This window comes from Thermobia domestica, chromosome 18 (assembly GCF_964235325.1).
Source record: "Thermobia domestica chromosome 18, izTheDome1.hap1.1, whole genome shotgun sequence".
In the NCBI taxonomy this organism is placed as follows: domain Eukaryota; kingdom Metazoa; phylum Arthropoda; class Insecta; order Zygentoma; family Lepismatidae; genus Thermobia; species Thermobia domestica.
In genome coordinates this window covers 44,284,014-44,305,656 of record NC_137471.1, presented here as the reverse complement: position 1 = coordinate 44,305,656, position 21,643 = coordinate 44,284,014, and the positions used below count along the sequence as shown (strand labels likewise).

At 35.9% G+C, this 21,643-nt stretch overlaps 1 protein-coding gene across 1 annotated transcript in view; it reads right to left on the bottom strand.

Annotated features, from left to right (window-relative positions):
- Positions 1-20,568, bottom strand: part of Nop10 (Nop10 ribonucleoprotein) — a 26,597-nt gene extending 6,029 nt beyond the window's left edge. The window contains exons 1-3 of the mRNA XM_081746718.1: positions 20,411-20,568; positions 14,982-15,024; positions 7,291-7,442 (exon numbers count right to left, since the gene is read on the bottom strand). Of these exons, the coding sequence (XP_081602844.1) occupies positions 7,345-7,442; positions 14,982-15,024; positions 20,411-20,464 (195 nt within the window). The 5' untranslated portion in view covers positions 20,465-20,568 and the 3' untranslated portion in view covers positions 7,291-7,344. The remainder of the gene's footprint in view (positions 1-7,290; positions 7,443-14,981; positions 15,025-20,410) is intronic.
- Positions 20,569-21,643: the final 1,075 nt, after the last annotated feature.

Below are 21,643 nucleotides of genomic sequence, written 5' to 3'. Positions count from 1 at the left end.
GAGATAGCCAATTCCGGAATTATTACTTTCCGGACTCCCGAAAGTAAAACCGGACAAATTCCGGAATTCGGAAAATTCCGATTTAGGAATAATTCCGGATTTCGGAAAATTCCGATTTTGGAATAATTCCGGAATTCGGAAAAATTCGGAATTTAGAAATTTCTGATTTCGTTTACATTCCGGAATTCGGAACAATCCGGATTTTTTTTCGAAATCCGGATTTTTTCTCAATTCCGGAATTATTTAAATTCCGGATTCTTCCCGAGTTCCGGAATTCTTCTGAATTATGGAGTTTAACTGAATTCCATAATTTTCCGAAATCCGGAAAGTGAAAGTTCCGCTTCCAAAAAATGAATTTATTTTGGTTAATATGAATCATGGTGGAAATAAGTCTTTGACCAGGTAATGGCGACTGCTTTGAAAGAAATAGAGAGTATGAGAATTCAATCTGTCATATTTGTGGTTTTGTGTGGAGAAAATACAAACTTGTGAACCAACGGTTTAAGGAAAACTCAAGTTATTAATGTAAACTTTTCGGACATCATAAAAGAAATACGAAAGACATTTTAAATCGAAGAAATATAACATACAAGTTTGCAAGCGGAGACAAAGAAACCTAACGTAACCAGACTAAAGACGAATCGTTTACCGCGTAGCGATCAAGGTCGAGCTGTTTTCCAGGGCGAGTTTCGAGTTGAGTCGAGTTTGATAATGGCTCGCTCGCTCGTTCAGCTCGTTTTAACTCTTTTTTAAATAATGGCCTGATTAGACTGGAAAGCGAAAGCCATGAGAAATGTAAGCACTAATATGGAATACTTTTTAGTGCTGCTCACGACAGGGGTGCGTCTCGTCTCGTAATTTTAGTGCATCTCATGGGGCAATTTTTGTGTATCTCGTCTCGTCTAGATAACGAGAATACAAGTTTTTTTTTTATTATTACGAGACAGCCTCAAATGTCGTAATCACACATATAAGTATATACTGTTGTTCTTAAAATCAAGGCTGAGACCTGCACTGTCGAATTTTTGAGCCCAAGCAGAAGACCAACTCGGGTAGCGATATCAACCGGCTCTGCTCGTATCAACTGAATGAACAGCTCGAGTCGGCTCGGTTGGGATGAGCCGATGACCCGAGCCGGCTCAGTTGGAACGAGCCATCGACTCAGCTCAATTGAGTCGATGGCTCGAGCTTTCTCGGTTGGGATGGGTCACCTACTCGGCTCATGTGAACCGGTTCAAGCCAGCTAAGTTGAAATTAGTCCATCGGCAGGTTTCGATTCAGCTCAACTAAGCCGATGGCTCAAATCGGCTCGGTTGGGTGAGCTGTTGGCTGGGCTCACTTCTTGGTTCGGTTTTACTTTCGGGAGTCCGGAAAGTAATTATTCCGGAATTGACTATCCCTAGTTTATACACAACCTTTCGGAACGATAAGCTAGTATCTGTCTACAAACAAACAAGTAATGCAAAGCATTTTGTATCCTGCAATACGTCATGTATTAAAATCCGACAGCAGATTCAGTATCTATCCTGAAATTGCATGTATCTAGTTACTGGAAGCTGAGGTATGAAGAATTGTATTGTGTCTTAACTTTTCGTGTCTTATACAACCCTGCAAACCACTGAATATCTAAACGGCTTTCGTTAAATCCAAGTTGTAGTACTCACAGTTACATCCATTTGTGTCTGTATGATCGTGTTACTAATGCTTACTATATGACAGCGTTAGTAAGTCTTTCTCTGCTCTCCCGTAAAGTTGTGATACGATCTACTACAGAATAAAGAACCAATTATCAATTTAACGAAGTTGTTGTATTACTACTCCGCCTCTGTCAACTCTGGTCGATCTCGTTGACTCGACATATTTGCTTTTTTATACCCCTTTCTTCGTTTACTGAATTATAATGGGTAACTATTCTGAAATATACTACTGCGCATGCCTCGTAGATAAATATTTCTGATGCCAATAGTTTCCGTTTTGTCCAAGGAATGTTCTTTTTCTTATTCCCAGCATGACACTTTTATTACATTATATGAAGAGCATGTAGGTCTAAATACCTCATGTATTACATAGAATGTAGGTTTAACTCTTTCAGCAAAGAAGAAACATGTGATCATAGTATACAACCCACAGAAGTAATAGCTGTCAATACAGTGGTCGTAATCTCTAACGACACAGAGAGTGAGCAGTGCCCTGCCCGCTGGTCTAGTGGCTAGCACGTGCGCCTTTGGTGCATGGTGTCCCGGGTTCGATTCCCGGCGAGAGAACATCTATGATTTTTAACTGACCTCGATGTTTCTGTGTTCGTGTCCCTGTCGCTATAAGTTATTAGAAAAAGCAAGTTAAACGAGTGAAGCAAGTAAAATTAGCAATAAGTAAGTTACTAAAACACATACGGTGAGTCAGTTAAAAAAAAAAAGTGGACAATGAACTGGCTGTTCGCGCCGTCCATGCGAGTTCGAATCTATCTCACCTTGATTTTTTTATCCATTTGAGAGAAAGTATTGTTTCTTTTCGCTAAGGTTGTCACTCTTTTCGTATTTTTCGCCGCCGTTCACAATTAAAGTAACTGGCTATTCTTATTCTTTCTACGAATGATGGATCTTCTCTTTGGCTTCATGTCAAACATGCACACGTAATGAAAAGACGCTGTCGATAATAATAATAATAATAATAATAATAATATGAAATAATACTAGCTAACTCGTGTGTGTATTTCGACAATATAATTTTATATTATTATGTGGAAATAAGTAAGGCTGGCTGGCGCCCGCCCCCATAATTTTTTCGATGCGCCTTATGGGTCCACGGTGTCCAACGTTGGTCCCATCTCGCTATCACCTCCTGTTCTCTCGATATAAGTTATCGACATTTTGCCTAAAGAGGGCTCTGCTTGGCTCCATGACTACCCACGGCAATGACTCTTCGTTCATTTTGCATTGAAATCGCTTATTTTTCTGAGTACTATGAGTGCATACTGTCCAAAGTTGCTCCCATCACTCAACAGTTTCCCGTTCTCTCGATATAAATTGCTAATATTTTGTTTGTAAGGGAGATATGGCGTTACAATCATTACGTTTGAAGAAGAATTGAGGAAGATATTGCCTTGCCACAGACAACACCTATTATTATTATTATTATTATTATTATTATTATTATTATTGTTGTTTTACTTACCACTAATGTTGCCTACCTTTATTTGCAATGCAATGTGTTACTAAAAAGCAAATCAAATAACACTCCTCGCCATTCACGCTCTCTCTGTGTTAGAGGAAAGCACAATTATTATATTATTCTTTCAAATAACACGTTTCACAAGTTACTTCACTTTCAATGTGTAATTTCATATCATCACTAGCAATCATCTTGTTCCGATACGAAAATAACACCCTCCTGCAAAAAAAAAAAAAAAAAAAAGCCTGACCGTAGCGAAAAGGGCGTGAACATTCCTTATGCGATTAATCGGGTCCAATATTTCAATAAGTCTCTGCACACAAATATTTCAGTAAAAGAGGAAAAGTTATTCAAACTTTCTGAATACCTATTTATGGGCGAAATTTGGTTCCCTTTGAACTTTTTAAGAGTTTAAAGGGCCGCCATTTTGAACATTTTCATCTGATTATTCTGGTTAACGAACTCAAGATATTTCAACAATTAATGTTTGTGCCAAGTTTCATCTCAATCCGCTGAAAATTAGGGTGGTTACGGCATTCACAAATAGCGTTATATATATACAGATAGATAGATAAACAGACACACAGATGGAGAGAGAAAAAGTGTTTTGCTCCCTTCTCGCACCTGTGGTGCGTCAGAGCTAAACCGGGCCCCTTTGCAAAACGTATTGACCAGCCTAACCTAAACACAAACCTCTTACTTGCTAACGTAGAAACGTGGTCGGAAGGTGTAAGGCATGTAGAAATTGTATTTTTAATAACCATGAGTATGGTTTACTTCCATGTTTTTCTTTTTACTTTTTGCAGCTACATCGGAACGTTCAATTTTTATTCTTTACTAATTGCAAATGGCGTTTACATTCAAAATATGAGGAATTTTGGTGGCATTTGTTCGGATATTCTTCTCTTTTGAAATGAAGAAAAGAATAAAAGCAATACGCAAAGACAAAAAGTATTATCAGTACTAAACCTTACCAATAATAATTGCTACGAAAGACTAAATACGACCTCTTTTACCATCTCTCATGAGCTGCATGTATTATAAACAAAAATTTAAAAAAAAAATGTCCTCACCGAAGATTCGAACTGGCGACCCTTGCATTTGTAAGCCAGCACATTAACCACTACACCAAGATCATGGCATGGTGAACGCTTAGTTTTCGGCGTATTTGTTGTATTTGTGTTTTATGTTCCCACTTCAACAATTTTTACTCTTTTTTCTAAGTTTAACAGCTGTTTCTGGCTTTCTCTTTCGGTGTCGTCCTTTATTTACACTATGCACTCTTCGTATTCACAGCTTGTGTCCCTCTGCAATGTCTTATTCAGATTAAACTTTTCTTTTTGCCCCTCATTAAACATTTGATTGATTTAATTCTCATACTCTCCAGAAATGGAGAGCAGGAATGCCAGACTCGAAAAACAGGTGTACATTTACTTTCCTGACAGATAATACATCGTATTACATTTGATACAGAAACACTGTTAAGTAGAAGACCAATTAATTACAAATATCAAAGAGTAACTTGTTCAATGTTCATACTTAGACATTTAGATGTGCTACTGTCTAGAAACTACACTAATATCAAATGAATACAAACTGCATACAAAATAAGCTAAAATATACCATTTTATAAATACACACCCATATTATAAACACTATCTACTTTCTTTCTCGAAATAGCTAGTTTTCTGTGATTAGCCAGTTAGTTCTATCAACTTACACCCAGATGATGAGCCGCTATCTTGAAGAATCTGAAAGGGAATTTTCTACATTTCACAAGTATCACACAACAATTTCCTGTACATTTTCAGTATTTCCAGTATCGATACAAATTTCCAGGATTTCAAGTATCAGTACACACCCTGTATAAAGAATTGGAATAGATGGATAGGTTGAAGATTCTGGAACGGACGTCACTTGCATACGGAAACTAATATTCCTCCGATAGAAGCACTGTAGTTGTCTACATTTTCAAGAAGCCAGATCCTTTAAAATAGTTGGAATAACTGAAGGCAAGAATAGATATTAATATGTCAGTTATGTCAGAAACTAAATTAAATAAGACCTGTGACAAAATTCACTTACTATTGTCACCAGGCAGCTCGGCGGTAAACAATGAAACACACTACCAAAATAAAATGTCACATGCTTTCTTTATGTGAATGTGGTGAGAACGAGTGTAGGTACTGTTCCGTGTGCTTTATGGGTAATTATTTTCAATGGTGAATAGTTAGTTATATTACACAATTTAAACAACAAATTGTATAATTAAGAGAATAGATTAGTAATCATTTCAAAGCTCAAGCTGAATTAGGGTGTTCCGCAAACGATTTTGTCAAGTGTCAGAAACTATCACAAAAACATTGATATTGATATCAGAACAGAGCAAGTACTTGTACATCAGAACATATCTGAAGGAATTTGGAATTTTACTTACACGTAAATGCTCATATTCAGATTGATTGCTTTTATCTAAACCGTGCATTTAATGTGAAAGTGTACGTAATTCATAGCACGCTAGCAACATCGCAGTTATAGTTGACAAATAGCAAGCACTTTTGTTTTTCTTTATGTAATGGTCAACCAAGTTAGGTAATGGCAATTATAGCATCTTGACATGTACAGCATGCTTTCCTGACCATGCTAAAAACTGGACAGCTCTTTCATTACACGAAAGAAAACCCTAATTATGTTGAAAACTGCATCAGAGCTGTTAGTGCCGAAAGAGTGGGTTAAATCTTTTAGGAAACCAAATTTAACACTGAATCACGCAGTAAGACGCTCGAAAAATTACACAAACCCCTTCTAAATATAGGTATTTCAGACTCGTGCAATATCTCAGCAACAAATGCCACAAGCGAACATGGGAATCAATCGTATTATGATTATTTCCCAGAAACGTCCTGAAGCTGAATTTATTTAAAAGTATTTCCTACAACTTATAAACGTGTAAAGATTATCCACTCTGTTCTCATTTAAAATCAGGACTGAGAAAAAATAATCATGATTAAAAAAAAAAAAAAAAAAAATTGTTGATTGAAAAACAAAATCATCTGTACCTGATTTTTTGAAACACGTAATACAATTAAAGTGACCTTCCTTTTTCAACTGCTAAACTACGCGTTTCCCTCATATTTATTACGTTTTTTCAAAGACCATACAAAGTTTCAATGGAATAATTAGGGAAGCTGCAGCACCTGCCTAACTTCTGATTTTTGCTTCTGAGGCGAAAAAGGTGTAAAAATTTCGTGTGTAAGGTGTATAGAATTTTTTCTTTCAGTCTTTGAATGTCAGCTAACGACTTCACGCTTTCACTGTGCGTTGTCAACAGACCAGAGCATTTTTTGAGATAACTTGGACCCATGTAGCAACAGTGGTGTCAGCTTCAGAAAATCTTAAATTTCTGTTAAGAGATTTTTTGTGAATTTTCATCCCTACTTTTTTCTCCCTTTGACAACACTCCAATTAAAATAGCCACATCCTTCTTATAAAAAAACAAGGTCTTAATCATATCAATCGACTAAATCGTCTTTGATCTATAATTCATTACTTCAAAGTCAACGAAAACGTCATAAAACGCCCCGTACCGAAAGAGTTAATAGCCTGCAGCTACATCCTTTTAGTCTGAATGAATCGGTGCGGTGGCTCACAGTGATAGAGCGCTTACTCCTGCCAAGTGGATTTTATGGTGGACGAACACCTTGTGCGTGTCCGGGTTCTCCCGTTTCCTCTCATTTTCGTCATTATCCCACTATCATCCATCTCATTATCACCGTTTCCCTTAGCATCGATGTATAATTGTGGGACCTTAAACTAAAGAAACGAGATAGAAAGACTGAGAAACGAAGAATTAGTCGGATGAAAAAATGGGGTGGAAACGGCAAAACCCACAGGTACAATGTTCTTCAACCAAATCACGTCCGGACTCCCCAACTGACGTTTCCCACTAAATGTAGTAGCTCTCTATTGCTGAAACACAACTTCACCCTTTCAGTCCTGCTGTACCGTCGAAATTTTAACTACTAATCAAACCAGTAACGCTAATATGTGCAGAATTTCTGTCCAAAATTAAATGGATATGTTGAAAGTAAACTAAAACACTTCATAGTGTTTGAATACCTTTTCCTTGCATGAGAATCTCATGTATGATTTAGCAGTAAAATTCGACGTCACTTAGTACGTTGGTGGTGGCTGCTGAATCGGAAGCAAGTTAAATCTCTTCTTCAAAGTAATTCGCTCCCTGGAATGTTTGTCTTCAGGTGAAAACCTGGCTGAAATGAAAATAAATAAACGACAACATAAAAAGCTGAAACAGTGATAAAAAACAGCATCCATAGACAATAGAAATCAGTACTCAAGAGCAATTGCTTTAAACACTTACGCTTATCAAATCCTCGTTACAGCCTTATGGGCCATTTCACATAATAAATAAACAATATAAAATACGACAAGGGATTCTCTGAAAGAAATCTGATAGACCTTACATACTCCAAATTCATTTGGTGAGAGATTCCTGGAAAGAACAGAGTGTAAGGATTGTACCACTGATTATCATATTGTTTGATTTTTTTTTTTTTTTTTTTTTTGTGGAATAATAATAATCATAGTTTCAGCATAAGATATGTCATTCTGTAATGTTTACACAGAAGACCTTATACGTTAAATGTATTTCCAATGAACTTCAAAACTTTGTTACTGAATTCTCTATGTCTGTGTGTCTGTCCGTCTTCCTGTTATTTACGATTTTTCAATTTTGAACCCTGCATTCGATAGAGCATCAAAATCTATCTGAGAAAGTGATTAAATTTTTCGCGTCACTCTTACCGTTCCCGAGATATTGGCCAAAAAATGGCCGATTTCCAGACATTTAAGGAGCCATATCTCGGGAACCGTAAGTCATAGAGAGATCATATTGGTGTTGATCAAGACCTAAGAGGATGGTAAATATTTTGGTACCAATTAGTAACCGGTAGCCACTGTTCAACTAGCCACTGGTTTGGCCAGTGGCCACCAATAATTATCGGTACCAAAATGGTTTAACATCCTCTTAGGTATTGATTAACACCAATATCATCTCTCTATGACTTGCCGTTTTCGTGATATTGGCCAAAAAATGGCCGATTTCCAGTTATTTAAGGAGCTATACCTCGGGAATCATAAGTCACAGAGAGTTCATATTGGTGTTGATAAATACGTAAGAGGATGGTGAACATTTTGGTACCAAATAGTAACCGGTGTCCACTGATTAACTGGCTACTGGCCAACTGGCCACCGTTTCCCAGACATTGGCCAAAAATGTTCGAATTTCGGGAGATTCAAGGAGCCATATCTCGGAAACTGTAAGTATAGACAGAGATATTTTGCGAGAAACAGAACAAGCTGTGGATAAAAAGATTTACTTCTACATGTAGGACCAATCACAGTTATCTTCCCACTCCATCTCTCCATTTTTTTAAGTTCGTTCTGGCAATGGTCTTGGAGTATCCTCAATTGGTTATCTTATCTAGTCATGACGTTAAAAAAATGCTAAGCTACCAAAATAATGCTGCAGTCATTTGTACAATTTCGTATATCTACATTTTTACTATATTTTTGTTCATAGTATGGGTATTTTTCGTTCGAAATAACAAATTAATTGCTGCAAATGACCCACGTTAGTCAGATGTGATTGGCAATACATTTACCCTCTTTATCTCTTAAATAATCTTGTTTCTACAAAGGAAAATGTATCACAAAAGCTAGACAACTACAAAGGTAATTGTTTTAAATGCCAAAGCTTTTCGATTGCTTTACTCTTCACACTTCGTAATTGGGCCCACGACAGATGGGAAGACATGAAAGGCGTCCATGTGAAAATCAAGGGCTAGAACAACGCGTCCTCTATCGCACGATTTCTCTCTGTTTTGTATTTAAAACGTAGGGAGATGCTGAAAGTAACGATCAACATTGGAATCGAACGCAAGAAACATATTCTATTAGTCAAATGCTCACTTCTTTGAGTACCTTTGCATTAGATCTTTGGATCTCTTATCCTTTAATATTTACCCTTAGAAGTTATTTCCTTTTCCCCTTTCGAGAGAAATTTCTGAAAACGTAGGGATACATATCTCAAGTTTATATAGCAAGTTTCATTCAAGTTGAGTGGTTCGGGAAGTGCTATATTTTTGGCGTAAGTTTTGAACCACCCACTCAGGATATGCATTTTAATAACTATATTCAAACGGTTCAGCCGTTTTCTTGTGATAATGACATATAACATCCATATAATTTACTCCTTTATGTATTTGCTCTGTTCATCCGACAGGGAGACAAAAAAACTCACAATTACTTGCTGGATCATCATCAATTTTGCTCACGATGTAAATCAAAAATTAGGAATCGAGTTCCTAAACGGAGGTAACATTCAGACTGGCGGTTTTAACGATCACTAAAGAGTCAAAACGATCGCACATGGCAGAAGCGGTTTCGTACAATCGATTAAGCGTCATAAGAACACACACCATCTCTCTCCTAAAATCTATACTGAAACCGGAAGTGATACAAATCCACTACAACTACCGGTTTCAATATTGATCTAAATAGATCAAAATGACAAGATATAGCGAGAAACTATTTTTAGAATTAATTTTGTGTTTTAACAATAGCTACCATCTCTTCCTTTAACCCTCTATTCAAAACCTAAGTGGCAGAAATCAACCACTTCCGGTGAACGTTAATCGTTACAGAGTCAACAGTATAATAAACAATGAGATACTGTTTGTTGCAATCAATTAAGTGTACCAAGAATATATTCCATCTTTACTTTAATCTCTTTACCGGAAGATAGAAATCTACTTCCACTTATAGTTTTAATATCGAGAAAATTTCCCTCCATACGTATAGGAATACAATACATGACATGGTTCTTTATTATTATGCGTATTTTAAAATTGGCCACAAGTTTACCACTTCGAACTTGTAAAAGTGACATTTAAATCCATTGTAAATAGGTCTCGGACAACGCGGTATTGCACAGCGTGGAACCAATTAACTGCGTTATGGAAAGTATCCCTCTATACAGATTTAAAGAGGCCTTTACAATTCACGGAGGAGAAAATTCCTATTATGTTATTCCCAAGATTTGTACTTCAAACATATTAACATGATAAACTAGTAAAGTAAGAAGCGCTCTATACATAGAGTGAATTTTTAATACCGTGCTAGGCTTTCACCAGGCCAAAATGGTAATGGCTTTTGTGCTTTCATAGTTGTTTCTTTGTTCTTGCCACATTGTACTGTTGTTTTTTCTACCTGTATCTTTGAATTTAACAACCCTAGGAATTCCAATGAAAATATGTATAAAATTCAAGTACTACCAATACACACGCAAAATTATGCCACATAACTTAATCCAGTAGGCAAATAAGACAATGCAAGTAACCTTTTTGTATTTTTAATAGCTGAAAGAACGTTCGATATTTCATTTACCTTAGCAAGTATCCATTTTCAAGAACCATAGACAGTGGTCAAAGTGAGGCGGTGGTATGCCATACCGCCTCTGGTTTTTCAGTGATCAAGACATACCGTCATTGGAAAGTAGATTCTAATATATCTAATATATCAATTTTTATACACAGTAATTACCGAATAGCTTTGCACGTAGAAAGATTTTATTTCTTATGTAGAAATAATTTCTAAGTTGACAACACCGACATTTTTGTAATCGTTTTCCTAACTTATGTTTTTTTAAAAATGAGGTACCTTCAAAGTTCATCTAGTTTGTATTTTGATGTGCCATATTGAATTTTTCTTTCTTACGTATGTGTATGTCTTCTTGCCTTAATGCATATAAATATCGTGTTTGATCATGGGCAGATTTAAGGGTTGTCTGCCATGGGGGCGGATCTTCCGGGGGTCCGGGATCCTTAATCGAGTGCGGGGTCCCACAGAAAAATGTTAATATAAAATCTCGGTTTTTGAGGCTTTTCGTGCATAATACTCTATAATACAACATAAGGGATTTTTTTTTTCTTTTTTTTTTCAGAAAGTTGGCGGGCTATCAAAATCTTTCCATTTCTCCTCCCTGTAATTACAGAGAAGCTTTCCAATGGTTTTCAGTAATTACGTAAATAAAAATGCAATCTTTCAGGCAACATACAATCACAGTATTTCAACATTTAGATAGCCGGTATGTCGAGTCAAAATGGTAATAAAACATACCACCTCTGCCTTTTTCCCCACTTCGTACACTGACCATAATGCCTTAAATCATATTCTGGAGTACGATTTTCACGTACTTACAGCTTCAACATTAGTATAACTTTTTAATTTATATACGAAGTAGCGTGTTACGAAAAATTATTATGCGGAGCCTTTAAAATCCTGTATTATCATCCACAAAAGACTTTTCACTCTAACATAGTTTTATAAGGTATAGGATTGAAAAGCCCACATATAATAGTTTTTCAAAATATGTTATTTCCTATATTAAATAAAGAAGTTCCATTGATGTTGTAGCTATAATCATTTGAATATCTTACTGCAAAATATGATTTAAGGCACTATGGTCCTTGAAAATGGATACTCGCTAAAGTAACCGAAATATCGAACTCTAACGTTAATACTTTTTTTTACATGTAATCCCTACGTCGTATTAGTCAATAAGGAGAACAAGTTTGAAAACCAATCAAGACAGCCAGTACCCAAATAGTGCACGACTTAGAAGTATAGATATTGTAAAGCCTCTACGTTATTATAAAATCTACTACAAGGTATCAAAGCTGCTGGTTGGTTGATTGCGGAGTTTGAGAAGTTCCTTTTCAGCACTGTGGCTATATGAGGCAAGATCTACCTTTACAGCGGGATTCAAATTACTTTTCACGATAGTATCCGATCAAGTAATCCCAACGGGTGTCAAACCTGGAACTACATACACGGAAAGTACGCATGTTAGCCATTTGGCTGTGATAGTCTAACGCAAAAATCATAAGAAAAATAAAATTTAAAATTTACATTGTTTTACAAAACACACAAAAAAACATAGTGATTGGAACGAAGAGGTCTGTTCAAACATAAAAGTGTGAGGAAAGAAAATAGAACATAAGGGATTCAAACCATAGTTTTCGATATCTGGATAGTATTCTTAGTAATGACATGGAGAGCGAACGTGAAATAAAAGCAAGGATAGGAATGGCGAAAGAAGCCTTTAGGAGGAAGAAGAGTTAGGCCTTGAATAAAGGGCTGAGAAAAAGACTCATAAATGCTTCGTGTGGAGTGTTGTACTGTATGGGGGCGGAAACGTGGACATTACGTAAAAGTGATGAAAAACGACAGGAAGTCTTCGAAATGTGAGTGTGGGGAAGAATGGAAAAAATTAGTTGGGTCGAGCGGAAAACGAATGAAAGGGTGTTAGAAATTATGGGAGAGAAAAGAACAGTTCTAGATATTAGTGATAAGAGGAAGAGAAACTGGTTGGGAAATTGCCTAAGAAGAGATTGTATCATGAGGGACGTCCTAGAGGGTATGGTGGCAGGAAAGAGAGGCAGAGGGCGAAGGAGGCTACAATTAATGGATGATATAAAAACAGAAAGATCATACGTGAAGACGAAGAGGTTAGCGGAGGACCGTGGAGCATGGAAGCTTCTCAGCTACTGCAAGTGACCTGTCAGTAAGGAAAGAATATCTATGATGATTACAAAACACAAATTTTTAATTTTTTAAAAATTAACTGGTTGAAATGCATGTTCTCCGTACGGAGAAAACAGGTTTATAAAAGATATTTGTGGCCTTTTTTTAATATTTACATTTTAAAAAAAAAAGTATAACGACAGTTGTTTATAAATCAAACTTATGCTGATTCTTTCATTTGATGTTAGAAGGAATAAATGTCTTTTTCAAAAGAACATTGTTCTATTCAACCCACCTCTTACATTATGTTACAGATTGACAATGCCTTCACTTCATATAAAAAAATAAGCGACAAAGGATCGTGTAAGTATTTTTATATATATATATATATATATATATATATATATATATATATATATATATATATATATATATATAAAGTTTGCTGTACCCGTTAACATTTTAAGCAGCAAGTAATTGTAATATGAAAATTATCTAGTGAATTCCACAACGAAATGAGAGTTCCTAGGGACAATAGTATACTAAGCAGTGGACTGCTGGAGAAAGGGGAACCGCCATTTTGGCAAGTAAAAATAACTAATAGGAAAATAGTATTAAATATTGTTTTCAGTTGCTTTAATTTGATTCCCTGTTAGATTATTTGAAATTGACTCGTATTCTTATATCTTTTCGTGTATACAGTATGATAACAGTTTTCATTGAAAAGTAGTCGACACACTTTTTAGTTTTCTTGTCATATGTTACGGAGGAATGGAGGCTCAGTGGTAAATTACTTATTTCCGGTTCGATCTTTGGTCATGTAAATTCGTGACTAACGACATCGTGTCAGTAGGTTTTCTCGAGGTTCTCCCTTTGCTGCCACTTTCTTCTTCCACTAATTCTTATTTATAATTCATTTTCAATAATCATAGTCTCCATTAATCTATATGGTATGCTTGCGAAACGTTAACTAAAGATGTCCTTTCATTTTTTCATGCATATGTTACCATATTAACAAAAAAGAAACGTGATAAAATCATCGTGGCGACACAATAAATTGTGTACAAGGTCCAACCCTGCTATGAGTTGTCATGCGCGCTCGAGTAGCAGACATAGTCCGCTATTCCAACGCTTCTGTAGACCCCTGCCGTTTAAATTAATGAGCATACTTAAATTGAGTTGACAGTTATATGTTAACCCGTTCTGGTTACTCTGTTTAATGTGTTAAGAACTAAGAAGTACATACATGATAACATAAGAGTTTCAATCCGTTGTTTACATACTTTTTTTTAAAAAAAATATTTACATATCAGTGAAAAAATATTTACATGTCAGTCTGAAACAGTAGACAGCTAGCAGATAGGTGGTGAGGATGTAAGTTCCTATCAACTTGTCTGAGATAGACTGTAGTTTCACAGGAATACATCCGAGTTTTGACTGTCTGCACTTTGGGATTAACTGGATGGATAATCTCCATCAGCAAACTCGATTCCTGATTTTTTACCCTCTACATCCTAGCGAAAATTAATGGTGATTCATCAAGTAGTTTTTGAGATTCTGTGTCTCCCAGAAGGACAGAGTCAGCGACAGATCTAGCCCGGGGCCCGGGGGTGCCTAGCCCCCCACAACTTTTTTTGAATAACAAAAATAATTTAAGCTATGATTTATATATTTTCCAAAGTTTATAGTAAACTCATGATATACCTATCATGGTCTGGGTTCTGGCTGCCTTCTTCCCCCTGTTTTTACCTTCTGGATCCGCCACTGGACAGAGTAAATATATAAAGCAGTTTTCAATAAACTAAATTCCTTTAAAAACATAAGGAGGGGCAGTTTCTAGAATGCAGTGGAAACATTTTTCGCCAACATGTCCTAAGAAAATCAAAAAACAATTACTGTGCTCTTTGACTGTCGTGGATCTCATTGGCAAAATTCAAATGAGATGTGATGAAACATTCCTCATAAACCAGACTTAGTGCTTTGCGAATTTTTTATTTTCGCATGTTTCAATAAGTGCTGAAGGGTTAGTTGTTCCGCAGTAATGATGACTGCTACACTCCAGTGGTTCAAACATCAATAATCAACGAATATATTCATTAAGGGCAGTCAATGTTCGTCACATAATAGGAGAAATATATAAATGCTGAGGATTTTTTTTTTTAAATTAGAAACTCATCCTTCGAAACTAGGTAGGATTCTCTTACCTGGATGTGCTGAGAACGTTGGATTTCCATTAGGATCAACTTTCTGGAAAGAAAAAAACAGATTATTAGCATAAATTAGAAATATAACACTAAACAGATTTAAACTTTAAATGTAATATATAAGATATGCATATTCTAAAGAAAGTTATTTACTTCAGTAGTTTTCTCAAGTGTTAAGTTGCGACTTCAAACCTCGGCACACCACACATACTTTGTAACAAACTTAAGACTTCCTACAGTAGTTGTATTTCCTTCAGTGTTGGGAAGTAACGTAACGCAAGTAACGCGTTACTTTTTAAGTAACGTTTCCTAGTAACGCGTTACATTTTTTCCAAAGTAACTAACGGTAACGCGTTACAAATTTTTAAGTAACGTACCTAGTTTGCGTTACTTTTTTCGCGTTACATTTCGGATGAGTAACAAAAATATATGTATATTTTTTTTTTCGGAAACAAATGTTTCTTTCCTGTAAGTGAATTTCTCAGAATGGAACAATTCTGCATGAACTACATATGTCAGTGACCAACAGACACAGAGAGGAACAGATAAGTTCGTAGTGCCACTTGCTGTGTTTTGAAGATGAGGACAGCTTTAGGGAAATCACGTGTACTGACTGCAAGCACCTGGAAGATTTTGTCGTAGACTTTTACAGCTTCAAATCAATACATTCAGTGAGTGAACTAGGAGTGCAATGATACCGGTAGTCTATTTTACTTTGATTGGTGTTTTTATAAAGATGGAGAACGAAAATATTTTACCCTTCGAACATTTGAAAGAATACTTTTTTTTTTTTTTTTTTTTTTAAAAAAACAGTTGAGGATGATGGTGGACAGAATTTAAAAATAAAGTGTCTGAAGTGCCCCGGCGGAAAATATTTATCAACAACTAGGGTGTCATAATTAACGATTTACAGTAAGGGGTTAATATGAATAAACTGTGTGTTGATGAGCAGGGCTACGTTATTACTAGAAAATAGTTTGCTGATGGTATGTAATATTGGAGTTCTTTCAGATAAGTTTGCTTATCCTAGAGTCCCGTTGATTATAGAGTAATGTTTCTCTATATTCTTTATTTTTAATTTTACATAACAACATTGTTATTATTATATAATTAGTTTAGCAGAATAATAATAAGCAACCATTTTTTCTAACGCATAGGGATGAACACGAGTCAAGCTAAAACTCGACTCCACGCGAATTCAAGTCGAGTTTCGAGTCAAGTCAAGGATAATATCCTCAAGTCGAGTTCCGAGCCGATTCAATTTTTCGCGTCGAGTTTGATAAATGGCTCGTTCGTTTTAAGTCGTCTTGAAATCATGGCCTGATTACACTGGAAAACGAACGCCATGGAATACTTTCAGTGTTGCTCACGAGAGAAGACACTGCTCGCATCTCGTCTCGTCTCGATAACGAGACCGCAAGATATTTTTTATAACAAGCTCAGCTCGGCTCGGCTCAACTGAGATGGCTCAAGCCGGCTCACTTGGGGTGAACCATCGGCTCGAGCTGGCTCGGCTCACTTCTCGGTTCGGGTCGATAGTGAATTAGCTGTGAGCCGAACTGCTCGAGTCGTTGCAATTCTAAAACCGGGCCGAGCAGTTTTGAAGATATTTGGCCAGTGCCCTATAACTTTTAACAGTGTTTGGCACGAGCCCGAATACTCAACCTAGACCCTCAACCCAAATTCAGAAGCTCGTGAACAATGTCCTTGACTCCTAGACTTCAGGACTACCGAGGTTGGCAATCAACTAGTTTTTTTAGTATTCAAATACCAACCACCTATCTTTCTTTTTATATACAGTGTTGTTATAATAATAATAATAAGAAGAAGAAGAAGAAGAAGAAGAAGAAATTGTAGTAGTAGTAGTGTCATTGATAATAATTATACTGTCTATGTAATATACTTGAAGAATGTACTCGAAACTGCACACCGGATTTGGCTCGAGTCGACTCGTAACTCGACCCCAATTCGAGTCGAGTTGGAGGAAATTTTTCGAGTCGAGTTCTCGGTTCGAACTCAGATGTCTGTTTCTAGTCGAATCGAGTGTCAAAGAAAACTCCCTCGAACTCGTTCGTGTCCATCCCTATGAGTAACGCAGTATGGCATTTTATCAATGTTACATTATATGAAAATGTTCATATATCGAGTAAAAATTTGTCCTTGCATTTACATAAAGCGATTCAGAGTGTGCAACAATAATAATAATAATAATAGCGATAATAATAGTAGTACGGAATATTTTTTTTTAAGTTTCGGACCTAAAAGTAACGCGTTACATTTTAAGAGAAAGTAAAGTAACTTGTAACGCGTTACATTTTTACAAGTAACTTACCCAACACTGATTTCCTTCCATTATCACACCATAACTCATTTGAATTCATTACCTGATTTAACGCTAACTCACTCTATACGATATTCTGAAATATTAACAGAAACTTTAGAAGCTCCAACTCGCACCTTAAGTAACGTAGATTCATGTCACTGTATTCAGTACAATGTAATTTGAAAGTCTATATCATTTTAAAAACAATGACTTTCTACAAGCATGTGTAACAGTCAATATTCAGGAGGACTTCAGGAAAATTTCCCGGTATCTTCCTCAAAAAGTATCTTTTAGTTTTACGGCTCCAGTGTCACGTATTTAGAAGAAAGGTATCTCGAAAAATTCTACATGTACAGATTATATATTTGCCATAATTCATTGGAATATGACTAGCAGTTTGAAGATACAGAAGGTTTTCGAACTAAGGACAATTTTTATATTAAATATTAATTATGTGAGAGAAAGCGAGAGTAAGAGAAACAGAGAGATTGACGGGGCAGGGAGTAGTTTTCATATATATATGGTAGTCTATAATCCTACATATAGGCAGGGCTCGAAAAATTACGATCGCTATGTCAGCTGTACAAATCTTGTACCTAACTAATTTAAGGCAAAAATATAGGCCTATGTATCAGACTGTTAACATATATATATATATATATATACATATTATTGTGGTGCCTAGTTTCCAGAACTGGTGTCTAAGTCAGAATATTTTTCGAGTACTATATGTCAGATTGACTGCATAACAGCAACTTACAATGTAATTAACGTCAATACCAGTCGAATGATACCACCTTATTCTAACCACATACCAATCGACTGATTCAAAAAATAATAAAATCAAAGAAAAAGGTCAAGAATCAAAGAAAAGAAATTCAAAGCTCAAACCTAACCTTAACATGTAAGAAATTTGTCAAAATTCGATAGAACCGTATGCTCGAGTAATGCTCTAGTTTTATTACACACTAAAATTAAAGACAACCAGGATACAATACCTGTGGTTATGAAGAAGGCACCTCGTGAGAGGTTGAAATGAATAAATGGCCACGAGTAGAGAGTAAGCGAGGAATAAGGTGTGATTGATTGTGATTATGGAACTTTCAACCGATTTTGTTAAAATTAATAGACCATAATTTCTTGGGTCTGCGTAAGGATACTAAATGGAACAAGCATTGTAAAGTTTGCACACAAAATGAAAATAAACTTCAGAATTTACGGTCACCAGCAGGACATGCTGTAAAATACAACCTTCAAACTAAACAAATTGGCTGCATATACTAGAACACAGGTCCCCCCATATAGGTTAGTAGCTAAGTTGGTTCCTATCTGTACCAAAGTTTAATATTTGATTCACATAGTATTGCCGAGCGAGCGTCAGCGAGTGAAGGCAGGTTGGATCACCGCAGGGCACGTTGTTTTCTGTCTTTATTACAGCTGAATGGGAAGGGGGATCTGTGTTCCAGAACCTTGCCCATATATATTCAGTGTTCGAAGTAGGGGAAAAAGCAGAGGCGGTATGTTTTATGATTTTGACTCAACATACCGGCTATTTAAATATTGGGCCTATGTTTAGCAGAAGGGGTTCAGCTCTTTTCTCTAAAAAAAAAAAGGTTACAATTTTGTTAATTTGTGATCACATTCGGTTAGTTTAAGTTAGGTTAGGTTAGTTCAGGTTAGCTTAGGTTAGTTTATATTAGGTTAGGTTAGATTTGGTTACGTTATGTTACGTCTAAGTACTTGTATCATTCATTTCTCCTGTAAATTTTGTGTTTTTACGTTCTTATGGACCCCTTGTACTACATACTTCAAATATTGTCTTGATTACTGAAAAAACAGTGACGGCATGTCCTCATTAATGAAAAACCAGAGGCAAAAACCTCATACCACCGCATACCGTCTTACTTCGACCACTGTATATACAAGAAAAGCAGGGTTGGCAAAAACCATGGTTTTTATTTAAAAAACCCAAAAAAACCGGGTTTTTTGGTTTAAACCAGGTTTTTTTGGTTTAAACCAGGTTTTTTTGGTTTAAACCAGGTTTTTTTGGTTTAAACCAGGTTTTTATGGTTTAAATGATTTGCTCTATATATTCATATCATATATGGACAGAAATAAGTTTGTTTCGCCTTGATGTTATTATGCAACAACCGGTTTATGCTGGAAGGGGTCACATAAGCTTAAAGCGGAATAAAAACCGCTTCTCGAGTTACATCCGAGAGAAATTGTCCTCCATTTGAACTCGGAACCAGGACTAATTGGCCACAAATGCGATACGTCTGCCGACTCACTCATGAAGGAATTCTGATTTTAAAAAATACGTTGTACTGATCTTTACATGCTTCTTAATATAACTGTCAGGAGTCATTTCAGAAGAACAAAAAGATAAACAGTTGCACAAGTGAAACCATTACACAAAATTACATATGAACAATTTCAAAGTACGACGGAGTACAGAACTAATTTAGTTCAAGTTAGTTAACAACGACTTTTATTGGTCCAAATTAAATAAATACACCGACTTAATCTGCATATCAATAAGAAAAGTGAATAAAGATACGAATTATTTGAGTCCACTTGTGCTCAGACTCATTTATACATATAAAGATACCAACGATACTTATTTCACTAAATGCCTCTCGTGGGGTCTGTATGACCCCCCCCCCCACACACACACAAAAAGTACGGCATTTTCGATGTATTTTATCAATAGTAAACATTGAAACGAAACAATATTTAGAATTTTTCTTCGATTGCAGTTACATAACAATAATAACAACTACAAAAAAATCACAAAATAAACATTTATAAACTTGTAAAAAAAAAAAAAAAAAAAGTTGCTTTTGTAGTATAATCTTTTTGAGTAATGAATGGGGAATTTAGGTCTGAATATAATACGAATAATATACGGGAGTGAAACGTGATAACCCACAAATGTGTGTTCATCAAGATTTTACAAACACTTACACTTTTACGAACATTTTTTTTTTGTTTTTTGGTTTAAACCAATTGGTTTTTTTGAAAAAACCAGCTGGTTTAAACCATGGTTTAAACCACCTTGGTTTAAACCAACCAACCCTGAAGAAAAGTCACAATTATTTCTTACCTTCAGCGTATAAACTCTTTCTCCTTCTTTATTTAAGTAATACATTAAATACATTTTGCTTGCAATTATATAAGTTTCGCTCTTCTCAATCAACTTTCCACCACAAAACACCACTTCTTGCTTTGCTACCCAAGCTCACGTTTTCGTGTTTATGATTTTTTTTTTCCTTCTTGTTGTTGCTCCAAATAGAGGGAACACCGTTGAGCAGCTCTGCCAAATAATGGTATTTCATAGAATAACAAGAAAAAAGAGCATGCAGAACTAGTATCATTTCAAACTGTTTTTGTAAAACTTGTGGATCGTAATCCAACCCAAATAGTAGAACACGTAATGATATCTGGTATGCCGCCTATCAGAAACTAAAACGTAAATGTTGTGTTGACAAATATGATACGGAATGAGACCTCGAAAACACGACCCGCTCGGGAGAGTACGTTTTTCCGCGCGCTACTCTAGACAGCTGTTTTACGCGCTATCCTAGCCATTTGTTTTAAGTTGGTCACAAAATTTATATCATGAAGTACAAGGGGAACAAAACGACCCTATATCATGGAGTACAAGGGCATAAGTACTACAACTACTTATCTGCATAAAAATAAATAAATCACTTTTTAAGTATTATTTTCATATTATTTTAATTTAATAAGTGTTATAAAAATGTAAAAAAAATGTAAAAAAACTTTCCTCGGGCGCGGTTTGAACTCGCGCCAAAAGAAGATTTTACTACTAGTACATAGCGCTAGCCCACTCAGCCAGTGAGGCCGACAACAGCAAGCGTTTGTTGTCTGCTATTTGAATGCAAAGTGGTAAGAAGTGGATAACGCCAACCAATCAGAAATCTGTTTCTCGTTTCTACTTCCGGGAGCATTACTCTCCCGAGCTAGTCCTTCGAAAACGAAGGATCTCATTCCATAATGATCTTCGCAAAATTCATAGATCCAAAAGCGATAAATAATTACAAAGGAAAATCAAAAACCATTTACTTTTATTTATTTCGAGCGTGTAATACATTTTAATACATAATCGAAATATACGCCGATTACGTGTTACGTCGAGGATTGTGGTAATTTCCTGGATTTCATTATGACTTTCGACGAAATGAGTACTGGATTACACTGCTACCTCAAAACAGTAGAAGATGATGTGGAAATATCCCGGGTCGCCAATAACCAAAAAAGTCGGAACAGCACCATCGTACAATAAAATAATTCTTATAGTATTTTGTGATAGTTG